This window comes from Rousettus aegyptiacus, unplaced genomic scaffold, assembly GCF_014176215.1.
Source record: "Rousettus aegyptiacus isolate mRouAeg1 unplaced genomic scaffold, mRouAeg1.p scaffold_m13_p_12, whole genome shotgun sequence".
In the NCBI taxonomy this organism is placed as follows: Eukaryota; Metazoa; Chordata; class Mammalia; order Chiroptera; family Pteropodidae; genus Rousettus; species Rousettus aegyptiacus.
This window is the reverse complement of record NW_023416287.1, coordinates 35,398-60,213: the sequence shown is the minus strand read 5'-3', so window position 1 is coordinate 60,213 and position 24,816 is coordinate 35,398. Positions and strand designations below refer to the sequence as shown.

The 24,816-nt window shown below is 52.5% G+C and overlaps 1 protein-coding gene across 5 annotated transcripts; it reads left to right on the top strand.

Moving 5' to 3' along the window:
• Window positions 1–1,911: 1,911 nt before the first annotated feature.
• Window positions 1,912–17,838, top strand: PCMTD2 (protein-L-isoaspartate (D-aspartate) O-methyltransferase domain containing 2). 5 transcript variants are annotated; one of them, XM_016146849.2, is made up of 7 exons: window positions 1,912–1,959; window positions 5,741–6,072; window positions 9,287–9,389; window positions 10,102–10,273; window positions 13,029–13,152; window positions 15,618–15,892; window positions 16,871–16,888. In XM_016146849.2, exons 2-7 carry the CDS (start codon window positions 5,766–5,768, stop codon window positions 16,871–16,873), a joined length of 984 nt encoding a protein of 327 aa, XP_016002335.2. In that variant the 5' UTR covers window positions 1,912–1,959; window positions 5,741–5,765; the 3' UTR covers window positions 16,874–16,888. The 5 variants fall into 5 exon arrangements, with proteins under 5 accessions (XP_016002335.2, XP_036085002.1, XP_036085006.1 ...); XM_036229109.1 differs by lacking the exons at window positions 1,912–1,959; window positions 15,618–15,892; window positions 16,871–16,888 and adding an exon at window positions 13,348–13,991 and having other exon boundaries at window positions 2,251–6,072; XM_036229113.1 differs by lacking the exons at window positions 1,912–1,959; window positions 15,618–15,892; window positions 16,871–16,888 and adding an exon at window positions 13,336–13,427 and having other exon boundaries at window positions 2,261–6,072.
• Window positions 17,839–24,816: the final 6,978 nt, after the last annotated feature.

Sequence of the window (24,816 nt, the reverse complement as noted above, 5' to 3'; positions counted from 1 at the left end):
CACTCCCCCAGCTCCCCGGGAGCCATGAGGTTTTCCCATCTGGCTGGGGAACGGGCACCACTTCCTGCTGTGAGGGACTGTGGTCAGTGTTGCCGCTGACGGCTGGTTGCAGTTCTGTCCCTGGCCGCGGGTCGTTTCCTCACACGCATGCTCCGAGATCTTCCTCAGTCCTGGCACGCGGTTTTGTGCTGCTAGCTGCCTTGGTCTGCGTGCAGTTTTATTTCCTCGACTGAGGGAGCCCCCCAGGCCCTGCTTGGGTCTCCCCTCTGCACTGCAGCCTAGAATTCTCACAGCAATAAGACGGGGCAACTGTAAGGCTTGGCCCGTGGCTTTCTCAGGAGTCACTGAGCTGTGTTAGATAATGTCCACTGTCCTAAGAACTGCTGCTTCACACATTCCGTCCATTTCTTGGTTGCGTCGGGCCCAGCTTCTGCGGCTCCATCTTGGTCAGTTTCAGAGTTTCTTGGTATAGAGCTTTAGTTCTGAATGATGAAAGAAATCTGGAGGTGGTGGTGGCGATGGTTACACAACGATGAAAATGTACTTAATGCCACTGAACTCCACACTTCGTAATGGTTAAAATGGTAAATTTCATGTTATCTATACAGTACCACACCAAGAGAAAACTTTTAAAAAGGGTTCCATGCACCAAGGGAGTCTTAGTGCTGTACTCTGAAAACAATGCAACCCAGAGTGACCCCGCCCGGCGCTCATCAGGGGCCTGCAGCACCGTCACTGGCGAGGGCCATGGGTCAGCCCGGGCAGGGTCCACCCGCTGGCCAGCAACAGCCCAGAGCCTGAGGCTGTGGATCACAACCCCTGCTCCTAGACCTGGCCTACCTTCCACAGCCAGGGGCCCCGCCTCCCAGGCCAGGGCGCTCAGGTCGCTCAGCCCCGACCCACCCTGAGATGAACAAGGTGCGCACGCGCTCACCCAGCACCTTCTGTGTGGGGCGTACATACACGTACCCCGAGTCCTCCAAGTCTGTGGGGCCCCCGGAGCACCCTGTGTCTTCACAGGTGGCCCACCCAGGACACTGTCCCGGCCACTTCCTGATCCCCTCTCCCGTGCAGCTCGGGAGTTCGCCGCTCCTGTCCACATTATTGCTATTCGGATCATTAAAAAAAGGTCTCTGCTTTGTGGGACCCAAAGAAATTGTACCGGTCGTCCGCCTTGCCCGAGCTCCACCAGCCCCCAGGTCACAGTCGGTGACGGACCTCGCCGGCCTGCAGGCGGCGCTCTGCGCCTCGGGGCGCCGCGCGCGGAATTCGAGCGCCGGCCCGGCCCGGCGCCCCCGTCGGTCTCCCCTAGACGTGCAGGCGGCTCGCGGTGGCTGCGCGCAGCGAACGCCCCCCCCCCCCGCCCCCCAGGACTCTCTCCTCTTCGGATCGCACTGCGCTGGGCCTGGTCGCGGGCCGAGCCTGCGGCTGCGCGTGACGGCCAGAGCAGCGCCCCTCCGCCCCCCGCGCACGGGCCGGTCGGTCCGCGGCTCGCGGCGCTGGGGGGCCGCGGCCTTCTCTGCGGGCGCGGCGAATGGGGCGCCCCGCCGGGTGCAGAGGGGGGCGGGCGGCCTGGGCCCGTCCGGCCCTGCGGGTCCTCGCTCAACCGTCCCTTCCGAGCCGCCGCCGCCAGGTGCGGCCCCGCAACCCGACTCCTCGTTTCTGGCTGACATGTCGCCCCCTCCACGGAACGGCCCCCGGCCAGGCGCGGACCCCGCGCGCCGCACTCTCAGGTGGCCCCGCGGCTCGCGCGCGGACACCAGGCGCCGGGCGGGCGGCGCACGCGCAGTCGGGGGGGGGGGGGCCGCGCGCACGCGCAGTCGGGGGGGGGGGCCGCGCGCACGCGCAGTCGGGGCGCCCCGTGCGCAGGCGCAGTGCGGCGGGCGGGGCGGCGCGCACGGAGCGCGGACGCGCGGGCGGCGCTCGGCAGCGGCGGGTCGCGGCTTGCGGAGCCCCGAGGTAGAGCCGCCCCGGCCCCCGCCCGGCTGTGGCGGCGGCGACGTTTCCCCCAGCCCCCTGCGCGCTCGCCATCTGCGCCGGGCTGGGGCGCCCCCCCCGTCCCCGGCGCCCCCCGTTCGCGTCCCCGGCGCCCCCCGTTCGCGTCCCCGGCGCCCCCCGTCCCCGTCCCCGGCGCCCCCCGTCCCCGTCGCCCCCCGTTCGCGTCCCCGGCGCCCCCCGTTCGCGTCCTCGGCGCCCCCGAGCCCCGCGCCCGCGGCGTCTGCGCCGCAGCCGGGCTTTCCCGAGCGCCGCACCCCTGGGTCCCCGCGTCCGGGCGGACGCGCCGCTCCCCCACGTCCTCCGCCGGGGACAGTCGCGGTCAGTCGGTCAGTCGTGAGGCGGGCGAGGAGCCTCCAGGGCTTAAAGCCCGGACCTTTTCGGGGGCGACAGCGCATGGACCCCAGCTGTCCCGGCCGTGGCGCCACAGACCCGACGCGGCTGGAGAAGGGGAGCGGCCGGCGCCGGGCCGGTGTTCCGGGTTTCGTAGGGGATGCGAAAAAGTCATCTAAATCCCTTCTCCCTTTATTCATGTACCTGTAATCGTTTTCTTCGTCTTTTCTGGCAAAGGGGCGGCAGAGTAAACAATTCTGGCTGGGTTTTTGGATAGATTTTCATTGAAAAACGGGTGAAGTCGGCTCCCTATAAACCAGCGAGTCCTGGTGGCAGAGCTTGGCATAAAGAGCCCTGCCCTGGGCCGGAGGCCACCTGGGAGTCAGTGCTTCCCCCAGGACTCACTGGCTAGGACCTGGGACATCCCTGGGGGCGAGACTGTCCACTTTATGAGAGTGATTTGTGTTTTGCGATCCCGGGTGTTAGAATGCTTTCCTTTACGTTTCGTAGAAGTTGCTTCCGCCGGGCGTATTTTCCACTGGTCCAGCTTTTGTGAGCCCCGGGGATGTGTACACATAGCAGCCTGTGAAGTTCTTAAAAGCCCCTCTGTGTCTCTGCACGAGGTCTAGTTTTGAGATGAGAATCTCAGCTTCACCCATCACTCCTCCAGCAGGAGGTGCGGCTTTCGCTCCTTTTCCCCTGTCATCCACGTGAATCGCTTTGTCCGTGTCCCCAAGAAGTGACATTCGCATTGGAATGTGGCCCTCCGTGTGCAGGCTGACAAACACGGGACTGGAATCCTGGCCCCCGTTGTCAGGGCTCTGGGCGGTGTTGGCCTCCACCCGTCAGTCCCGAGACCCTCCAGGGCCTGCTGCCGCACAGCCTGTTCTGGCCACACCTGGCACGGACTTGGAAGGAGCCGTCTGAGAGTGAGGCGGGCCTGTGGGGCTGCGGCCAGTTACTGGAATAAGAATTATATTAGGGTTGCAAAGTATAATCAAGGGCAGCATCCAAGAAATCATTTACTGTTACTTTGAAAAATTGGATTTAACCGGATCGTAGATCCAGATTTGGTTTGACAAAGGTGTGTTTGAACCTGTTGTTGGTGTTTTTGGTGGCGTTACGACTGGGCACATTGATGGTCAGTAATAAGCATTGACTTTCCAGTGTGAAGGAAGTTAGATTTCCTGCCAATATTAATGATACATGTCAGACCCTACAGATGGTCACATGCATCCTGCCGTTGGCGACAGGTAAGGTGACCCCATAGTTATTCAGTCTGTCACGCTTGGACACGGGTTACCAGTGTGTGACGTGTGGAAGACACTTGCTTTCTGAGAATTTTTAAAAGCTGCATTTGCTTTGGCCAGGTGACGCTGGACTTGACTTCCAGCCCTCTCCTCACACATAGGTGTGGGATCGTGAGCAACATAACTACCCAGTTTGCCTTATAACGTGAAGACCAAATGAGATCGTGACTAGCAGGTGGTGCCTGTGAAAAGGTTGTAGCTTATTTTTACTAAAATACTTGCCTTTGCTGTGGAATAAATTTTCAAAGTGAGGCAAAGTTGAAAATAATTGGTACCTAACTTAGTGGACAATAAAGCACACCTAATACACAGTTTGAATTTGCTTTCTAGAAGTCAAGTGATGGTGTCGACCTAGAGTGATAGCACGTCACCTGTAGGCTTCTGGGCAGAAGGTGGTGGCATTCAGACCCAGCCTGGAGGATGTGTGGTCCTGATCTTTCCCTCAGCAGACCCAGAAGCAGCCAGGCAGCACTCCATAGCTAAACAGTGACCCACATTTGAAGATGACTGTCCTAGACTAGGGGTGTGGACTTGAGCCTCAGAACCCGGTGGCTTATTCAAGATTAGACTTGACCTCATTAGCATTGTGTGCCATCCGGCCGTGTGCACTGGCCATGGACTAAAACCTAACGAGGGCTCTGAGACTAAACGGGGTGGAAAGCAAGTGATTTGTAAAATCTCATGTTCTGCTCTAAAAATCTTGCTCCTGAAGACAAACTCCTAATCGTAAAATGAAAGAGCGTTTGTGATAAGCCCCACCGTTCACACAGCTGTGTAGGGAGCTGGAGAGTCACGCGTGTGGTCATTTCTCATTCCTGGGTAAATCTCTTCGACCACAGGTGCCGACTGTGTGAGTGGGTGTGTGTGTGTGTGGAGTTAGCAGCCCCAGTGTGTCCGTACGACTCCCCTTCTCTTACACGTTCAGAGGGGAGAGCAAGTATAAACTTTGTGATAACATAATTATAGTATGTTACTTGCTAGTTGCCTGATTCAGAAAATGTGTTAGTCTTGGAGAGGTCAGGTGTTTAACCTCCCCCCCCCCCAACAATTTAGGAGATGTTTTGTAAAACATTACGATTTTATGTGAAGTGAAACCAGTATTCTGAAAAAGTTAGGTGGAGGCAGTTCAGTATAAATTGGAAAAGCCCTTCGTGTGAGTGTAGGGAAGTCAGACCCCTGAGGGCGCTTTCCCTGAGTTCCATGAAGGTGCCAGAGGGGAACACGTGTCCCTTTTTATTCTCAGAGGTGGCTGGGAAGGAAGCAGAAAGCAGCGAAGGCCTGCGAAGGTCGCAGAGCCCGGCCCCTCCTGCGGGGGGGGGGGGGGGCGGGGAGGTGTAGGGCTCCTCTCAACTGTAGCCAGCTCAGACTTTGTGTTTGTTACAGGCACGGTTTGTCACAATATGTTCTGTTGGGTAAGAGTTTTGTGGATGTTGTTTCCGCTTGAAATCTGTGCATCAGAATATGCAGATCAGCAGATGGGAGCTTCCTGGGCTTGGCGTGTATGCGCGCGGAGGGCGTAGAGCTGCCAGATGAAAAGCAGAAGCCACTTATCTCTGAATTTCAAATAAGTGATGAATAATTTAGTGTTTGTTGTTTACCCGAATTTCAGTTACTTTTTTTTTTTTTTTGCTTGAAAGATTTATAAAAAATGACATTACAAAATACCTATTTGAAATCTTCAAACAGAAGTTGCTCTTGGAGTGATTTCTTAGACTCGTCTGCTCCCCTGTGTTCTCAGCCAGCCGCGGTACCCCCTGTTAGGCAGATTGATGTTTAAGATCATTTTAACCCTAAAATCTTGACTCCCTAGATTCAGAACTCATATTTTAATGGTATTTTAAAGTTGTTAAATATTTTTTAGTTTTCATAAGTTCTTTTGAATTCACTTGATACTATAAATTACAAACTAACTTCTGGATGGATATAATTGAATTTCACGTTTAACTGTTTTTCCCCTCTGAATTTGGCATCTTGGGGGTGGGGTAGGTGGGTGTTGACAATTTCAGAATTCAGAATTTGAGGTTGGTATGTGTTCAGAACTTTTACTGTTCTGCTCTTGGCTTTGATGTAAATAGCTCTTTAAAAAAATTTGTTGATTGCAGTGTTGGTCAGAAGTCGACCTTGACCATGGGAGGCGCTGTGAGCGCTGGAGAAGACAACGACGAGCTGATCGATAACCTGAAGGAAGCACAGTACATCCGGACGGAGCTGGTGGAGCAAGCTTTCCGGGCCGTCGATCGTGCCGACTATTACCTTGAAGAATTTAGAGAGAATGCGTACAAAGACTTGGCGTGGAAGCATGGGAACATCCACCTGTCGGCCCCCTGCATCTACTCGGAGGTGATGGAGGCGCTGGAGCTGCAGCCCGGGCTCTCGTTCCTGAACCTGGGCAGTGGCACTGGCTACCTCAGCTCCATGGTGGGGCTCATCCTAGGTAACGGGGGGCTTGGGAGACACGGCCCCCGGGGGAGGAGAGCAGAGTCTGCTGGCGGTTTCCTCGTGGGGACGAGGTGACTGCCCTGGGCCTTCCCAGCAGCTGGGCCATGGCGCTTCCCAGGCCGGGTAAGGGAAGGCCCCTCTCGTGCCCGCCGCCTCCTGCCTGTACCTCCACCGCCTGTTCTGCACACCGCCCGGGGCAGCCTACGGCCTAGAGAGGTGCGTAGGCCTGGGCCTCACTGCCCGCCTTGTCACTCTGCTTCTAAACTAAGGACACTCAGCGTTAAAGTCTCCTGGGAATTAAAGTTCTCTCAAACGGTTTTCTTTTTTTTAATACCATAAGAGATAGTACCTGTAAATTTTTTATTTTTAGATTAATTCCAGGGATGAAAGGGATTTCACAAGTTATCGTATTTGAAGCCATTTAGCCTATTTTTCCAAACAAGTAAGATTTGCAGCTATACTTGGGAATCTGCTATTTTTACTATGTAAACAACAATATCAGATAACTGAGGATTAATTTAATTTCCACTGTGTGTAAAATGTGTGGGCGAAATGTGTGTTAATAACTTTCACGGCCAGAAGCTTTTCTGGGAAAAAAAAAGGGGGGGTTTATTGAGCCCTCTGCAAGCCAGAAAGAGGACTGGGCCCTAGGCCCTTTTATTGCAGTGAATTTGGAAAGAAGCTTGTTGTTTTGAAAGAATTTAGGGTGCCGTAGAGGAGGGGGAGGGTGAAGGCCTCGGTGAGTGAGCAGAGCGCGACGTGCGGGGCCTCGCGGGCTGGCCGGAGGCCTCTGCCTTCGCTGTCTGACTCCCGATCGGCCCCTACCCTCCAGCCTGCTGAGGTGTGCTGGAGGACACCTCCGAGTTCTCCCTCGTCGACATCTCTTCCCACTCTGAGTGAGAACCGGTCTTGCCAGAGTGACAGCAGGGACTGGTCCCTGCCCTAGGGGGAGTGGTGGCCAGTCCATCGGTGCTGGGCATCTGTGCGTTTTGAGGTTGGAACTGACAGGGTTTGCTAAATACTAAGATTGTCTCCTAAGGATTTACCTTGAGTATCGTAACGTCGTCAAGTCAGCGTGAGCCCGTGCGTGGGGATGATGTCAAGTCACGGGGCCAGGGTCAGGCTGCTCTAGAAAATCTCAGCAGTGACACTTGGCTTCTGTGAACAGGGAATGAAATTTTTGGTTTCTTTATACATTTACATACTTTGGAATTTGCTGAAAACCTGTGGCCGTATTTACATTTTGGGTGAGTCAGAATTCCTATGCAGATTTCGACTGCAGGGTTGGTACCCCTAGGCCTGGCCTGGTTCAGGGGCCGGTCGACTGGCCCAGGGGTTCCGTTAGGTGTCGGGCGATCCACAGGGAGGAGAGCGATCCGCAGGGAGGAGAGCTGGGTCTTCGCCTGTAACGGACACCGCGTCCTGCCCTGGCACATTTCATGGCGGTAACAGGAGAGTTTGCCGTCGTGGACCTGCAGGGCGAGGCCCGCGTGTGTCCCAGGCCGGCCTCCGGGCTTTCTGCAGCCTTAGCACCGTTTCTCGCAAATCCCTGCAGAGGTGAGAGCCTTGCTGGCCACGCAGCACCTGCACACGTGACACAGGCCGCGACTCTCTGACCTCAGCAGCCTTTCTGCCTGGCCCTGAACTCCACGTGCCTGGGCTTGTTCTGTGGGATCCCATCCCTGGCTGAGGGCTGGCCTTTCCCGTGGTCCTGAGCTGCGAGGAGGGGACCGAACACCTGCCTCACACATGACACGTGAGCTGTGCAATGTGGGAGCGGCTCTGCCCGGGGCAGCGCGGGGCTGACCTCAGTGCCATGCCCTCTGACCCCGTGACCTCCCTCCCCTGCTAGCCATCTGTTCACGGGGGTGGCTGGGGGGGGGGGCGGTGTTACCACGGCGTTTAGTGCTGGGCCTCTTGGGAGCAGGAGCTGCGTCCTGTAACTCTTACTAGAATCACCTGCCCCAGTGCGTCAGGGAGAGGCGGGCGGCCAGGGAAGCAGGAAGGCAGGGTCTCCTGAAGTTCGCTGTGGTTCGATGCACACAGGGAAGTGTGACTTCCCAGGTGGGGTGTGTTTGACAAGAGCACGTTCAGCAGCAGCCGTGTGATGGCAGGTGGAGGTGTGCCCCTTTACCCACGTCCCCTCAGGACGCTGCTGCCCTGTGCCTGGGCACGTGTCCGGTTCCACGTGGCCTGTTGGTATTCAGAAATTTGGGTGTAACACAAACGTGAAAATGCACTTGTGCAGCTCGGTGGGTTTGCACACACGTCCCCGCCCCCACGTAAGCACATGCTGAACAAGAATTGGCCCCGGAGGCTCTCGTGCCCCCTTCCCCGTAAGGGTCCCCCCCGAGGGTGAGCGCTGCCCCACCCTCCACCTGTACGGATGAGCTTTGCTTGTTTCTGACCTGCATAGAGGTGGTTCTCGCTCCATGGAGACTTACCTGAGGGGCGTGTGCCCGATCTCAGCAGATCTGCCCGCAGGAAGTTTTACACAGAGGGAACGTGACCATCACTAACTGGCTTAAGCTGTATTTTCCATTATGGATAAATTTCCTTTGATATAAAAAGTATTTCACTTGGATGGGAGACCACCTAGGAAGACCAGGTGCCATAGGCGTAAAAATAAACAAACAAACAAGTAAATAAGGATTGTAAGATGACAAGGTCCTTGCAATCTATGAGGTCAACCAAGGGTTGCCTTGCCAAAAAAAAAAAAAAAGGGTTTCATCGTGATTTGGAATTATGGTTTTATTTTAATGATGATTAAAACCTGTTTTATGAGAGTTATTAAAATGTCCACATCTGAGTGTTTGGGGGGCTTTTAATGGAAAATAGTCCTGTATCAAGTTTCATTTGCAGGTACATGTTTCTTCTTCAATTTTTTAGTAGAATCTTGAACTCTTGGTTTCAGACCTTGACTTTTTTATCTTTTTCAAATAATAGTTTAAAAGGTAGAGAGCATGCAGGCTCAGGCTTCGCAGAGCTGTGGAATCCAGAGCTCAGAGAAGTGAGTGTTCGCAGATGCTGAGCAGAGGCCGCCTGCGTGTTCAGAGGTTGGCGCGGGCCAGTGGTGCCCTTAGCCGTCAGCCCTGTGGACCTCTGAGATCACACATACCGAGTCCGACACGTCTCAGTGGATAGATAGAAACGGGGAGTAAGAGTCCTTGCTCTAGGTCTAAAGGCGTTTCTGTTCTGAAACCTCTCAGGTCCTTTTGGAGTGAACCACGGTGTGGAGCTTCATTCGGATGTTATAGAGTATGCAAAGCAGAAGCTAGACTTCTTCATCAGAACAAGCAGCAGCTTTGACAAGTAAGACCGAGTCCTGTCCGTTGGCCCAGGGTGTCCTAAACAAACTAAACCCCCGATGAGACGGAAGGAAGTCGGGTCCTCGGCAAATATGACCGCGGGCGGCGGGAGGCCCAGGAGTGTGCCCGAGTGTGTCCTAACAACCTAAACATATTCCGTGATGGGAAGCGCTTTGGGTTTCTTAGCTGTGATACCTGGTGAAGATTATTCTTCACCAATATAAGAAAAGGAGATAAAATGTTCATTTTACTCAGTTTTCATGTTTCCGGTAGAGACATTTATCACTCTATTATGTCTAAAATGTAATGTTGCGTTTGTCTTTAAACAATATTTATAACTGGCTCTTGCCATTTTTTAACAAGATGTTAAAGCTCCCCGGGATTAACATTTTTAGAAAAACCAGGTGTAACGTTCCCTCATTTCACTTGCTCCGTGGAAGATCGTGAACGAGGTGACGGATCGTAAAAGCGGAGCAGAGACGATGGTGCCTGGAGGGCGGGCGATTCCAGCTCGGGTCGCGCTCATGCTGGTCGCGCTCATGCTGGTCCCGCCATGACGTTTCGTTTGAATTTCTGACGTTCTAGTCAGTGGTCTGCTTCTGGGAAGTCTGGCTTCCAGCCTCTGTCTCTGCACATCAGGACTGCGGTTAGCGCAGATGTACTGTGGAGCCGTGATACGGTGTGATCGGTTTCGTCATGGAAACCCGTCCTTCCAGGTTTGACTTCTGTGAACCTTCCTTCGTTCCTGGCAACTGCCTGGAGCTCTCCCCGGGCTGTTCTCAGTACGACCGGGTGTACTGCGGGGCCGGCGTGCAGAAGCAGCACGAGGACTACATGAAGAGCCTCCTCAAGGTCGGGGGCATCCTCGTCATGCCGCTGGAGGAAAAGGTCAGGCCCCGCGCGCCGGGCGCGGTCCACTTCCCCGAGCGTCCAGGTCTGTGTCAGGAAGTCTGCGTGTGTTTTCCTGGTAGCCCTCGTGACAACGCCCTCCACGTCCCAGAGGAGCAAACGGGCAGGGACAGGCCATGGGGACAGCCGCGGCAGGGCTGGGCCCGGCTCCCGTGGGCTGCCCAGAGCCTCCCCTCCCCTCCCTCTGCTGCCCCTGCCCTGGTCCCCCTCCTCTCCCACGGCTAGTTTGTTAGGCCTATGTCATTGTTACAAGTGGTACAGGAAAAACTGTCAGAGCGAGTCCATTTCGCTTGTTAGTCTCAGCGTTAGAACCTGCGGTGGCATTGTGCAGGACTCCCTTGCCTGGTAGGGAGCTTTGCTCGTTCACGTTCCTGCCTGTTTTCGAGACTGTTTCAGTGGGGGAAACAGTGTCGTAAGTGAGCACATGAATCCGACATGCGTTGGTCATCAGGAAGACTGTCCCTCAGTTAGAGGGAACTAGGAAAAACAAATGATAGAAATTAGGAGATGATGCATTTTTCCCCCAATTTTCTGCAATTTTCAACTGTTAGCATTCAATTAATCTTCTTTGAAAAGTAACTGTTCATTTTAGAAAATCCAGGAGACGTGAGTATTCGGGAACACTGCTCACAGTTCCCGCTCTGATGGCCGAATGGGTGGGCCTTGTACCTGTGTCTGGGCCGTTCTTTTTCAGAAAGCTAACTGTGCGAGTGATTTCGAACGCACGCCCTTGGAGAGTGCACGACTTGTAAGTCGCGTGCCCCCCCCCCCCCCCCCGCAGCACCATTCCTCGTGCTGGGGAGGAGGGTGCTGAGTTGTCAGCCCCAGGTTGTCGTTTAGTTCATATAATTGGACGTTAGGCTGTATGTACTTTGTCACTTATTAACCGTTATCTAAAGACTTATGTGAAAAATTTTATGCATAAGTGTTTCAGTATATATTTGTAAAAGATAGGGGCTCTTTTTAAAACATTATCACAAAACCATCATCAACCTAAAAAATTAGTAGCGATTTCTTAATATCTTCAGATGTCCAAATAGTGTTCAGATTTTCCTGATTGTCTCAAAATTTGTTCGACGAGTTTATTTGAATGAAGCTCCATGTTTAAGATTTATGTATTGCATTTGATTGATATATCTCTTAAGTGTTTTTAAATCTGTAAGTTCGTTCTTTTATACTTTTCCTTTCAGTGTGTTTGTTGAGGAAATCAGGTCATTTGATAGAGCTCCTGCATTTCTTTCCTTGGTTTCACGTACGTTGGGAGTGGGATTTCCCGACCTTTTCAGCCTCGTCCGTCCGTCACCTTTCTCTCATGCTGCAAGTCTCGGTCCCCTCCCCCCCGCCCGCCCAGTTTCCTGTTGGTGCCGCCACTGTCACTGGCTTTCTGACTTCTGGAACTGGTTCAGGGTTTGGGGGCGTTTTGTGTCCTTCTGCTCCATTGGGGAGGTGCACGTGTTCGGCTGGCATCCTCGCTGCGGCTCTGAGGAGCTCTCTGCCAGGGAGTGGCAGGGCTAGACGTCCCGTCCTCAGGCTCCATTCTCTGAATAGTCTTTTCGGTGTGTCAAGCACACGCTTTCAGAGGTCTTGGTTGTATCACAGAAGTATGTGCGACCTTCGATTGGGGTTGCCACGGCTCGATTAACCTGACAGCTGCAGGCATGGCCCTGATGCCCACCCGCTCACTCGGAACTTGGCACAGGGGTCCTAGTTTGTTTAAGGGCTCACACATTGCTTATTGATTATATTTAAATATTTGACATTCATTATAACTAGAAATTTTCCTTTTACAAACGTTTTTGAAAGAGAGTTGTTGCTGGTTTACAAGAATGTGAGTGGCGTCTCACTACTCATCGAGTACGTGGCTGCTCATCTGCGTCTGAGGTTCATAACGTAGAATCTCAGTCTTAGAGGATTTGCCGGCTTAGGTATTTTTAGGTAAGAGAGCATGTGATCCTAGCATGTCAGAGCTGGCCAGAAATAGCACGGTGACCTGTTCGGTCATTTGGAGACTGGCGCAGTCACACAGAACGCCCAGGAGGCCGAGTGGTCGACTCGGTTCTTTCTTCTGATGCTCCCAACACTGGGCTTCACAGCAGTGTTGTGCCCGCGCCTAACCCCGCGTGTCTTCAGGACACGTGGGCGTGTGCCGCCCGAGCCATCTAAGCCCCTGCGCACCCGGGGTGGCCTGGCGCCTCTGAGGGCGTGGCGGTGACCGCAGACACAGCTGCTGTGCGGTCTGCGGCTGCGAGCCCCTGCTTGTCACAGGAAGCTTGTTTTACGGTTCCCATTCTCCAGAAGTGACATTTGGGGTTTAGTGGAGGTCGAAGCCTTGCAGGCGATGGTGTGTGTCTTACGACTTCCACCTCAGAACCGGCCCCCCTTGCCTTCGCCCGCTCTGGACTTCTGTGGAGAGCCCAGGAGAATTGTCCCGTTAGAGTCCCCTTGACCCTCCTCTGATTTTCTCTTCTGCCCTTGACTTCTGTCTCTGTCATTTATGGTTTTTATGAGCACGGGTGAGGTCTGGAAGCTTGAATATATTCAGACTAAACTTATTTGCAAGAATATTAAGTTATGTATGCTTCACGTCATATCATATTGGGGGCCTGTATCGTCAGGTTATTTCATAATTAGCATATCTGTGTCTTTCTAGGTTATATATAGGGATGATTGTATTTAAATATAACGTACCAGGCGCCAAACCGTTTTCCATGTTCTCATTTTGTCTTTGAGATAGTTGACTAAGATAACGCGTACCGGCCCTTCTGCTTGGGAAACCAAAAAGATTCTGGCTGTTTCTTTCGCTCCTCTGATCCAGCCCTGCCATTCCGAGTCAGGAAAGTCACGACTTGTCCAGCTGCGTAAGTAACAAGATCTGAACTTTGAGATCTTTTAAATCTCGTTAGAATTTGAAGGGAAACAAAATTGATGAGGAATCTTTTACTATTAAAGGACGTTTTCTCATCTACGACCTTACATTTCCATGTGATTTTTAGTCATTTAAAAAATTAAGCCTATTTTCAGCAAATTTCACATTATTTTAGCTTGCCTTTAAGTCTTCAGAGCTGTTGCTGGTCATGCTGTCGGAAGCAGAGGACACACGTGGCAGGGAGGTCCCCGCACTGCCGGGCCGGAGCACCCGCGGCCGTGGGTGCCTGTGCCCCGCGGGGCTGCTGTGCGGCCCGTGGCAGCCAGCCTGCTGGCGGGTGGCGGCGGGCTCGCTCGGCCAGGCCCTGCCGTCCAGCCCCTCGGGGGGCAGACTGACTGTCGGCCAGCATAGGGCCGGCACCCATGCACGTGTTGTGTTCTGTGTTAAACAAGAGCTCACACAGCCACAGGAATCCCACATGATTTTACTTAAAATAAAACCATTCGGCATGGACTCTGATTTCTGATCATTTGGAAAATTTGGAAAATGTAAAAAAAAGAATGAAGAAAAAAATTACCTTTAACCTCAGCACCCAGAGGGAGTGCATGTGGGCGAATGCTTTTGGGAACTGTGCTTTTAGTTTACGAGGAATCACCCGTCAGATAGTGGCCTCGGCCGCTCCCTGCTGAGTACAGGTCACGTGGAACATACGTGGCGGCAGCGAGGCAGGGCTGCCGCAGGCCGGGACGCGATGCCGCACGTGGCTCCGCAGGGCGAAGGTCCCTCGGGAGAGCGGCGGGGCAGGCGCCGTCCCCAGTGCGGTCCGCGTGGCGAAGCTGGGCTTGGGCTCGTCACACGGGCTGCAGGGAGCCCTTAGGGCTTTCGCATCCGCGCTGCGGCCCGTCTGTCCTCAGGGCCCCAGTGCCGAGGCGGAGGGTGCCTGTGCTCCCTGGGAACCCCACCCGGCACCCCCTGGAACACGTCAGTGAGGGCCTTGCTGGCGGGGGGCGTGGTCGCCGTCTCTGGGGCCCCTTGCGGGTCCAGCTGAAGACCAGCGTGTCGGTGCGGGGCTCGATCAGGCCTGGATCTGCACCGTGACGGCGTGGAGGGCACCCTGAGGTGTGTGTTTTCAGGCCGGGCTGTCACAGTGAGTGTTGAGTGATGAGAAGTATGATGTCTTTGCGCAGACCAGTTATTTGCAAGTTTATGTTCCTGGGCCACAGTGTCCCAAATGAGGAAAGTTGTGTAGAAGACAAGGACTAAAGAGGCCGTACGGGTGCCCAGGGCGGATGGGGTCAGCTCTCAGGTGCATCGGCCAGTGACGGACTGCAGGCAGGAAGCAGTTCCAAGGCTCCTGGTCTCTTCCAGGTCAGAGATGAAGGTGAAAACCCACACCCTGGCCTCTGCTGTGGAAAGGACTCCGGGCCAGGCAGCTGGGGCCCTTCCGAGGGGGGTATGGGAGTCAGCTGTGGGTGCGGGTTTGCAGGAGGCTCAGGAGCAGGCGGGACTGGGTCAGGACCCTGGGAGTGGCTGGGCGATCTCTCTTAATTGTAGCCACAGGAAGAGTAAGCGTTCGTAGGGGAGATGGTAAAGCCAGAGCCGTGGGCAGCAGCACTAGCCGGGGTGCCGAGGGGCAGCCCCAAGAGAGATTTGCTCCCCACAGCAAACGAGGTTTGTTTCCCCCGCATGCACCTCGGGGAGGCGGGACTGGGGGGAGGTCTGATGACCTGTGAAGAGGTCACGTCTGCAGGCTTAGGAGCAAAAGCAAGTGGGTTGGTGGCCTTCGAGCAGGACGCCGCGCTCGATCGTGGTGCCTGGGGCAAGAAAGTGCTGGAGTCCACCGTGGAGGCAGGGGAGGGGACGGAGGGCGGGGAGCAGGGTGGCGCGCACATGGGGAGAGGGTGCCGGGGCCTGGGCGGGAGCTCTCTGAGACCCCGCTGGGACGGCGGGCGTTGGCCAAGGTTCTGCGCAGCCCCCTTTGGTTTGGGCGACCTGTGGGACCCGGGAGCCGTCCCGAGGGCGGGCACTGGAGGGGACAGTGACGCCGATTTTCAGTTTAACGTGTTTAATCGCGGCCCCGTGTCCCGCTGCGAGCAGCCGCGTTCGCCTGTGTTAAGCTGAAGTTGAATTTGACAGACATCATTTTTCTTTGGTGTGCTTTGGAGTTTTTGTCTCTAGAAATAGGATTTGCGTTTCTGTAATAAAATAAATACGCAATTTGTAAAGCACCACGGAAACGTTAAAATAGGTAGGAAGCTGGGGCCCGGTATTCGCTGCGTTGCGGACGAAACGGTACAGGAATGAGGACGGGCCGTGGAGCGACGGGCTGCGAAAGGCGCGGGCGGGTCGCCCAGGCTCTCCCGGGCGCGTGCGCCCCCCTTTGGGGCGCGGGCGGGCGGGGGCGGGGCGGGCGGAGGGAGCGTGGCAGGTGCAGGTGACGCGTGCGCCTCCCCGCAGCGCCGCCGGCCGTCCGCAGCCTGCAGGACCTGGCCCGCCTCGCCATCCGCCGCGCCATCAAGCGCGCCCTGCAGCAGGAGGTGGTGGGCGCGCGCGGGGCGCCGCGCAGCTCGCCCCGGGCCCGGCGCCGGCCGCGCCGCCGGCGCATGGAGACCGCCGTCTTCCTGGACAAGGAGGTCTTCGCCAGCCGCGTGTCCGGCCCGGCCGGCGACAGCAGCTGTGAGGACGCGGCGGAGGAGCGGCCGGAGCCGCCGGCGAACGCGCTGCGCGAGAAGGTGCTGCGCCTGCCGCTGCCCGCGGCGCTCAAGGGCTACGTGCTGTACTACCGCGAGGGGTGAGCGGGGCGGGGGGCGCGGGCGGGGTACGGGGGGGGGCGCGGGGGGGGCGGGGGGGCGGGGCGCCGGGCCCCCAGCCCCGCGCCTCTCCCACCCGGGCCCCCCCCCCCCCCGCCCCGCGCCCACCCCCACCCGGGTCCCTCCCCCCGCCCCGTGCCCACCCCCCGCCCGGGCGCCCCCCGCGCCCCGCCCGGGCCCCCCGCGCCCCCGCGCAGCTCGCCCTCGGCTCCAGTAAATTAACTAACCCGGATGTGAGTTGTCGGTTGTAATTTAAAAAAGAGAAATCGCGGCGGGGCGGGTGCCTGAGCGCCAGGCTGGGCTCGGCCCGGGCTCCACGGCGTCTCCTCCTGACGCCTGTCGCTACCTTGGAACCGAAGGTCCGGAGCCCCAAGACGGCGACAGCGCCCCGCGGCGGCGGGAGGCGCCGGGCGAGGGCGCGGCCGGCGCTTTCGCCGCTTGGGTTCGCTCTCTTCCTGTTAACCACGGTAGAGTACTGATTCATAGATTTTATCTTTTGTAACTCTGGAGAAAGATTTGTTAGTTTTGTAATTTTTCTTAAGAACAAATATATGCATTTTACTAGCTCCATTGCATTAGAATGATTTAACTCACGGTGACCTGCGAAACTGGCCTGCAGGCCTGGAGGCAAAGGGACCTGTCAGCTGCCCCCACGGTGTTTGGGAGTCACGTGGCCTGTTCCGAAACATCGGTTCTTTCCAAATTCTTTTTCACCTAAAGAAAACAAGAGTGTTAACTGTCAACAGCCAACCCAAGCCCAGTGCTGACGTGGCGTTGTTCACCCCGATTTCCCGATTGACTTTATCCCTTGCCCTCTGGGGTGTTGCTGAGGTTCAGGTGGCTCTGTGGTTTCACCAGCTTAACTAAGTTTTTTTTTCTTCCATTTTTGCTTTTTTGTAGTAGCTGAGTCATTTTTGTCACAGGATGCTGTGAGCATGCAGAGCTGGGAAAACACGGGTATCATGCTAGGTTTGTGAGTTTGAGCTGCTGTCGAGGTTGCTTTACAGCGGGGTCCCTGCCTTTAGACGTGCTCTCTTCCCGTAACCACGTTAGAGTACTGATTCATGCCGATTCACAGCCCCGTCCTTCAGAGAGAGAAGCATGGTCTACGCTGACGTGCTGATGGTTCGCGGTTTGACATTATTCTCACCGATGTGTAGAGAACTGTGCAATACATGGACGTTTTTGGGTATAATATTAAGTAATTGATGTCTGTGAAATCTGTTACATTATGTTGCTTGATTAACTTTCCCCTATAATTATATGAGGGTTTCATTTATTTTAAACCACGTTTGGCGTTATGCTAGCTTGTAAAAACTTTACAATGCATAAGATGTGTTTTTCCCTATATATGTTCAACTTTCCCTATCATTTTGTAGTTATATGTTGTCCATTTGTGATTTTTAAACTAGAATTTGGTTAAAAAATGTATAGATACAACATATATGAAATAGGTTGACGTTTATCTTACAAGCAGAGAACTGTGAGTTTTCCCGTGCTTCAGCACCTGAGTTAGCAGAGTTCAGTGTGATACACTGTTTCGAGCAGATGGATCGTGCAGCCTGTGCTTTCTGCAAGCTCTGTGTTGTCAACCACATCGTAGACAAGTGCTGACTGCTGTGTTTTGAGTAATCTCTATTTTTATATGTGAGTTTTGTCTTGAAAGTAGCAAAGCCATAGACATGTGCAAAACATATACCGAATTCATAAATATTAAGTATGTGATGTAAAAATCAACCGTTTATGTAAAAATGCTTTTGCCGGTCTGGAACTTTCAGGGTATTAATGTCAGAAATTTGAAACAGATTTTAATGAGCTGACATATGTGGATAAATAAAGGGTATCAATAAAGGTAGTTAAGACATTTAGCTTTCCTGGCATTGCTTGTTCCTCTGTGGGGTAGAAATTCCTGACTACTGTTTTTTTGTTTGTTTGTTTTTCAAAAATTTAAAAAATAACCTTTTTCTTTATTAGAGTTGTGTGTTTTCTTTCCCTGTTTGTCTTTTTGCTTACTTCTTCTGCATCATTCTAGTGCACGTAGGAAGGGCATCATTTGTCATTAAACGTGCGAAGTTTGCAGTAGTCAAATGGACAAGTGGCTCTGACTCTGTGAGGGAAGAGGTGTCTGAAGGGAGTCTGTAGTTAGTTTTCGGCACATTTTTTCCAAATCATAAAAACGTCACAAGATAATTGGGTGGTGACAACACATCCTAAGGGCAGCAAGGGTCAGGGTGAGGGTCCGGGCTTCGGGTTTAGGGTCCAGGTTGGGGTCCGTGGCCAGGGCTTCTAGTTTGACACAGTAGGTTTCTGTAACTTTTCATTTCTCCTCTCTAGTTTTCTACAGAATTGTCACAACGAGCACATATCAGTGCATCGTCATTAACTGAAGTGCGTGTCTTGCTCGGGTTCCCTCCACCGTGCCCTTTTCTGCCCCAGGACCCCACCCAGGGCACCGGGGGTCGGGACGTGTCCTTGGGCCGCCCTTGGCTGTGACGGTGTTTTGGACTCCCTTGTTTCCACGACCGCGACAGCGTCTCGCCGCAGGATTTACTTGGTGTCTTTCTCACGAGTGCATCGGGGTTATGGGTTTTGAGGAAGAGGGTCGCAGAGGTGAAGTGCCCTTCGTCGGTGCACGTCAGGGAATGAGGCAGCGCGTCACTGTTGGCGTCAGTCCGGTCACCTGTGCCAGGTTCCTCAGCGTGAGGGTTGCCGTTCCCACCTCCATCCTCCGCGTCCCCCTCACGAGGAAGTCACCGCGGAGCCCACACTTGAGGAGAGCGGCAGTAGCTCATTTCTCCCTGACGGATGGGAGTGTGTCCATACCGATTACTTGGAATCCCTCTGAATAGGAGATTTCTCTTCCATCTCACTTAAAACGCGATGATTTGGTTTTGCCAGTGTGGACGCCGGAACGGCTGGCAGGCTGTCGCTGGCTGCCGCCCCACGCGGCGGTGCCCGGTCCCCGTCAGCCCACGGCGGCCGCTGGGGGCCCGTGCCGCGAGCGCCCGTTCTCCTGCCGCAGAGCGCTGTCTTTGTGGGGTTTTCCTTGTACCTCCTTAGTTTCTGACACTTCTAGATTATCCGTCTTGGTCCTAGCATTAGCCAGTTCTGTAAAAGCCTTGCTTTGTTTGGTGACAGAATGGGAGTACAACCTTACATCTGAGCTAAGTGTGCTCAGCTGAGAGTGCAGGGAAGTAGACAAGTGTACTCCAGCCTCTGCGTGCGCTCCGAACCGTGAAGGTTTCTGCGTGGCCATAGTAAGCCGAAGATGGATCCATGCTGTTTCCAACCCGACCCCCTGTCACGTGGCTACCGTAACCTCCTCCCTTTGCTTATCTGCGACTTCCCGCTGAGCAGTGATCACGCTGGCTCCACCATCTGTCGTTTATTTAGTTTGTAATTCTATAATGACATATGATGTCAAGCTAATTTTTTTATGCTTACTTACCTCTTTAGAAGCCCTGTCTTTAGGTTCAGCCCTACAGGGAGTATCGTCCGTCCTTTGTTGTTTAAACAGTTCAATTACAAAGTTAAGGTCAGACACGAAGTTGGAAAGAGCAGGTTTAAGGAAGGTGCACTGAAGATTTAAAGAGAAATCCTGCGGGTAGAGGGCAGGTGCCCTGGACGGAAGTAGATAAATAACTGCGGGGGATAAAAACACTTCATCAGAGGCAGGTTGGAGGCGGCTGTCGCGGCTCTCGGCAGATGGTTCTTGGGGGCAGAAGTTGTACCCAAGAGGTGAAAATTGAATCAAGCTACACTGATCGTTGGCTCCGGCTTCCTGCGGCAGCCGGCGACATGTGCCGTGGACGAGGAAGGTAGGTGTAGGGGAGGCGGGAGCCCCTGTGCGGGGAGGGAGAAGGGAAGCCAGTGGGCGAACAACAGGACAGGCGTGTGACCTGCAAACCACGCTTGGTAGCGATAAATGAAAACTAGACGGGGCCGTCGCTTCCTCAGCGTCCCTGGGCCGCCTGAGGGCCGACGCTCCCGTCAACCCGGTCAAGGTAGACACCCGTTTCAAATAGACATCTACATCATTAGTATTTTACATTTTCAGGTTTTTAATGTTTAACCAATGCATTTACAAATTATGTGAAATTGATAGAATGTCCACGTGGATTACTCCATTTACTCCAGTGTAACAAGGTACCCCTGAATTTAAGGGCTTAAGACAATAATGTACTACCTCACCATTTCTGTGGTCGGAAACCTGGGAGCAGCGTGGCCGTCTGCCTTCGGCCCAGCATCTCCCGGGGCTCCGGCTGTGCCGTTGGCCAGGGCTGCACGGCCCGCAGCAGCGTCCGAGTCCGATCAGGCCGCCATCATAGGCCGCCACAGGCTCAGTGGCTTATAAACAGCAAAGGTTTGTTTCTCACGGTGCCAGAGGCTGCGAAGTCCAGGATCCAGGCGCTAGTGGGCTCTGCGATGTCCGCTTCCTCGCGGGCACGCCCTCTGCTCTCCCTCTCTCCCTCCCTCTCTCTCTCTCTCTCTCTCATTTTTTCTTTCTTTTTGGCTGCAACCTCACATGGACGAAGGGGCAATGGCTTTCTTGGGTCTCTCTTAGAAGGGCACAAATTTTATTCCTTTGTGAGGGCTCCACGTTGCTGACCTATTCACTCACCTCCAGCATCCTCATTTCGTAATATGTCACGTTGAGCAGTAGGTTTAAACATGAATTTGGGGGACACGAATATTAAATCCATAGCAGGAGGATTTGCTTTCCCACCCACTCCCGTTGCTGGCGTGATTAGACTCCGCAAGTGGCGTGAGTTTGAGGGCCTCGTTCCCTCCAGAGCTGTCGGCTGGAGGCCTCCCTGAAACCCTCGGCCACACAGGCCTTTCCAGAGGGCAGCTCACAACAAGGACAGTAGCTGTAGTTGGAGGGTCAGAGAAGGACCAGGTCCCACTGTGAGAACCCAGAACTTCCAGGTCCAAACTCGCTGTGAAACTTGCTCCTTGCAAGTATTAATTTATCTCTACCATTCGAAAACTTATTTTACTTCATTAAGTGTCCAGTTCCTTGCAATGAAAAGAGTTCTAGCTGACACAGCAGATCAATTCCTGAGACCCCCTGCCCTGTGTCCTCAGTGACACGTCACTGTCCCGGGAGAGGGAAGGTCCAGCACACTGAGAGGGGAGCCCCCAGGGGACAGAGGTCCCAGAAGGCTAATTGTCAGTGGGTATTTCTCTCATTTCAGGGTCCATTTTGGTAATGTTTGTTTATACTAGGAAGTCATCCATTTTTTCAAGGTTTCCATTTTGATGCAATAGGTTTCCTTTATTTGGGTTTTAATTTCTCCAGTCCTTCCAGTTTTCTACAGAACCGTTATAGTTAAAAAATAAACATTGCTACATTAACTGAAGTCTCTATTTCATCTGGTTCCTGCGTTCAAGGCCCAGTCTCAGTGCTGGTGTCTCAGTCTCAGTTAAAGCCCCCACCACCCATCCACCTAGAGAAGTGAGTGCTGACAGTTGGGGTGCCTGGCCGCTGAGTTGGGGTGTTATGCTAGGAAATGAGACCAGGAGAGAAATGGGCCAGACGAAGATTCTCTGCACTATGCCGATCATAGAGACTCTATTCTCCAGGATGAGGAAAGGACGTGGGCCGTTCTGTGCTCAGGAAGATCCCTAAGTTAGAAAGACCGAGCTGGTCCGGTGTGGGGTTGGACTGGACGAGAAGGACAGGAATCGGGGACACCAGTGAGAAGACTGGCAAGAGGTGGTGCTGGCCTGAGCCGAGGCAGAGACTGAGGGTGGAGATGCTCAGGGGCATGAAGTCCAGAGGGGGGCTGTGGTTAGCGCTGCCCTGAGGACAAAGGTAGCACCGACGACGCCAATCAGCGATCAGGGGAACTTTGGCTATTTGGACACCAGTAGGAGAGCTCATTCGGCTAAAAGGACACTATTTGCTAGATTGCTGACTTATGTGGCCCACAGAAGGTGGAGAAAGGACTAAAAGGAAGAGGAAGGGAGAGTGAGTGCTCCTCACATGTTGAGTAGGAGCTGACATCACCACCTCACTGAGCCCTGATGGGGAGCCATTATCCCCATCTGCCAGATGAGGAGACTGAGTTTCCTTTTGTCTGCCTGAAGTCACATGGCTAATAGGTAGTGGAGCCAGAAGTCATCTCGGTGCCTGTCTGGGCTCAGACACTCCCCGACAGGGGACCTGCCACCCTCGACTCTATTCCCAGCAGCCAAGATTCTCTTGTTGGGACCTCGGAGGAAGGGAATATGGGCTGAAAAATAATACATTTTTAAAAGGCCAGAGTACAGCAGAGTGGAGGTGGGGAAGTCGTTCTTATAGGAATCTGGTGCTGGTTATAATCCTGTGAGGGGCTGGGCCACCTTCTCCCACAGCCTGTCCTCATTCCCAGCTGCCTGTCCAAGTCCCACAGCAAAAACCTGCTTGAGTGAACACAGGACAAGCAGCACCATCAGGTTATGTGCAGATTTTATTTAAAGAGAATGATCAAGATTCACCCAAAGCTGCAAAGACTATTTGGATCATTCTATTTTTCCAGGATCCTGGGTTAGTGTAGGGTCCTAGACTCAGAACTGTGGTAGAATCAGTCCAGTTTAAATACCTGTAAAATGTATATGATACACTTCCTGCTTCATTTGGCAAATGGAAGCAATACATTAGATAAGCCATGTGAAGGGCCTAAAACGGGATTAATTTCAAAGTTAGTTTAGTGCCATGAATCTGGAAACTTATTTTAATGAGTGGGCAGAGCCCTTAAGGCAGGGAAGCGCTCTTCTCTGCTGCCATCTCGTGTGCATTTTTAGAATAACACCCAAGTGAATCATGATTAGCTAGGTACTCTTGGTTGCCATCTGGTGTGCATTTTTGGGATAACACCCCAGTGTAGGCCATAAAGTTATTCGTTATCACGAAAATTTATTCTCTACGCTCATCTGGTGGGCATGTTGGCAGTAACAATAGAGTGTATGTAATAAAAAGTTACTCGTTACTTCCAACCTGTGGACGTTTTGTGAATAACACAAGGGATGGTCATGGTGAATATTCATTATCTGTCTTCATCTAGTGTGCATCTTGAGAAAAAACAGCAGAGTAATAAAACTTATGGTTTGCTGCCATCTGGTGGACATTTAAAGATTAACACCCGACTATTTGTCATCACGAATATTCGTTCTCTGCTGCCATCTGGTGGGCATTTTGGGAATAACAGCACAGTGCAGGTTATGAAGCGTTTTATTTATTACTATTTCATGGGCATTTTGAAATAGCACCCAAGGACATGTCGTTATGAAAAGGTTTTGTCTGCTGCCATTTCAAGTGCATCTTGGGAAAAACAGAAGAATGCATACGAAATGTAAGAAGTGATTAAAATTTCATGTCATACTCTATGTGCACTCTTTTGTCATACACAAAATGCCCACCAGATGGCAGAAGAGAATAACGTTTAATTATTTCCACTCGTGTTATTCCAAGATGCACAGTCGATCAGAGCAGAAAATTTATTTTCATGATGGCATACACTCGGGTATTATTCCCAAAATGCCCACAAGATGGCAGTAGAAAATAAATGTTTATGATAACATACGCTAACTTGTTATTTTAAAAATGGACATGAGATGGCAGCAGAGAATAATATTTCATGACATGCACTTGTCTGTTTTTCTGAAGATGCACATGAAATAGTAGCGGACAACTTTTCATAATGACACAAACCTTGGGAATTATTTTCAAAATGCACACAGGATAGAAGCTGAAATAATTCTTTGTGACATGTGCTGTAGTCTTCCTCTCAAAATGGCCTGCAGGTGGCAGATGAGAATTAATATTTATGATGACAGAAGTGTTTTTTCTAAAATATACACCAGATGGCAGCAGAAAATAACTATTTATTACTGACACTCTAGTGTTATGCCACAAATGCACAAAATTTGAGGCAGAATATGAATTCTCATGATGAGCTACACAGGTATTATTTCTAAAATGCCCACCAGATGGAAGTAGAAAAATTTATTAGAATGACACAGTTGCATGTTATTTTCAAAATGCCTGTGAGAAGGTAGAAGAGAATAATTTTTATAACATGCACTCCCGTGTTTATCTCAAGATGCACATGAAATGGCCGCTGACAAAAAAAATTTGCTCAACAACATGCTCTAAGGTTTTATTTTCTAACTGCATGGGATAGCGGAAGAAATAACTGTTTATGACATGCAATGTCTTGTTATACCCAAAATTCCCAGAAGATGGCAGCAGTTAATGAATATTCACGATGACCTATACTCAAGTGTTATTCTCAGATTTCCCACAAGATGATATCAGAAAATAAAATTTTATGAAGACATACAACTGGGTGTTATTTTCAAAATGTCCACGAGATGGCAGGAGAGAATTTGTCGTGTATTCTGATTTTATTCCCAAGATTAACTCGAAATGGCAGCAGAGAAAAAACCTACAATGACAAATCCTGGGGAGTTATTTTTAAAATGCAAACGAGATAGTGGCGATATTATTCTTAACATGCATTGTGGTATTATTCTGAAAATGCCCTCCAGATGGCAACAGAAAATGAATTCTCAGGATAACATTCGGGTGTAATTCCTAAAATATCCACCGGATGGCAGCAGACAATATTTTTTTCCTTAGACTCGTGTAATTTCCTAGATGCACACAAGTTTGGTGGATAAAATGAATTTTCGTGTTTCCTATAGTAAAGTTTTATTCCCAAAATTCCCACTAGATGGCCATGGAAAAATTTTTTGTTGATGATATAAACATGGAAGTAATTTTCAAAATGCCCATGAGATAGCAGCATGGAGCAATTTTTCATGACAGGCACATCCTAATATGTGTTCATCCCAAGATT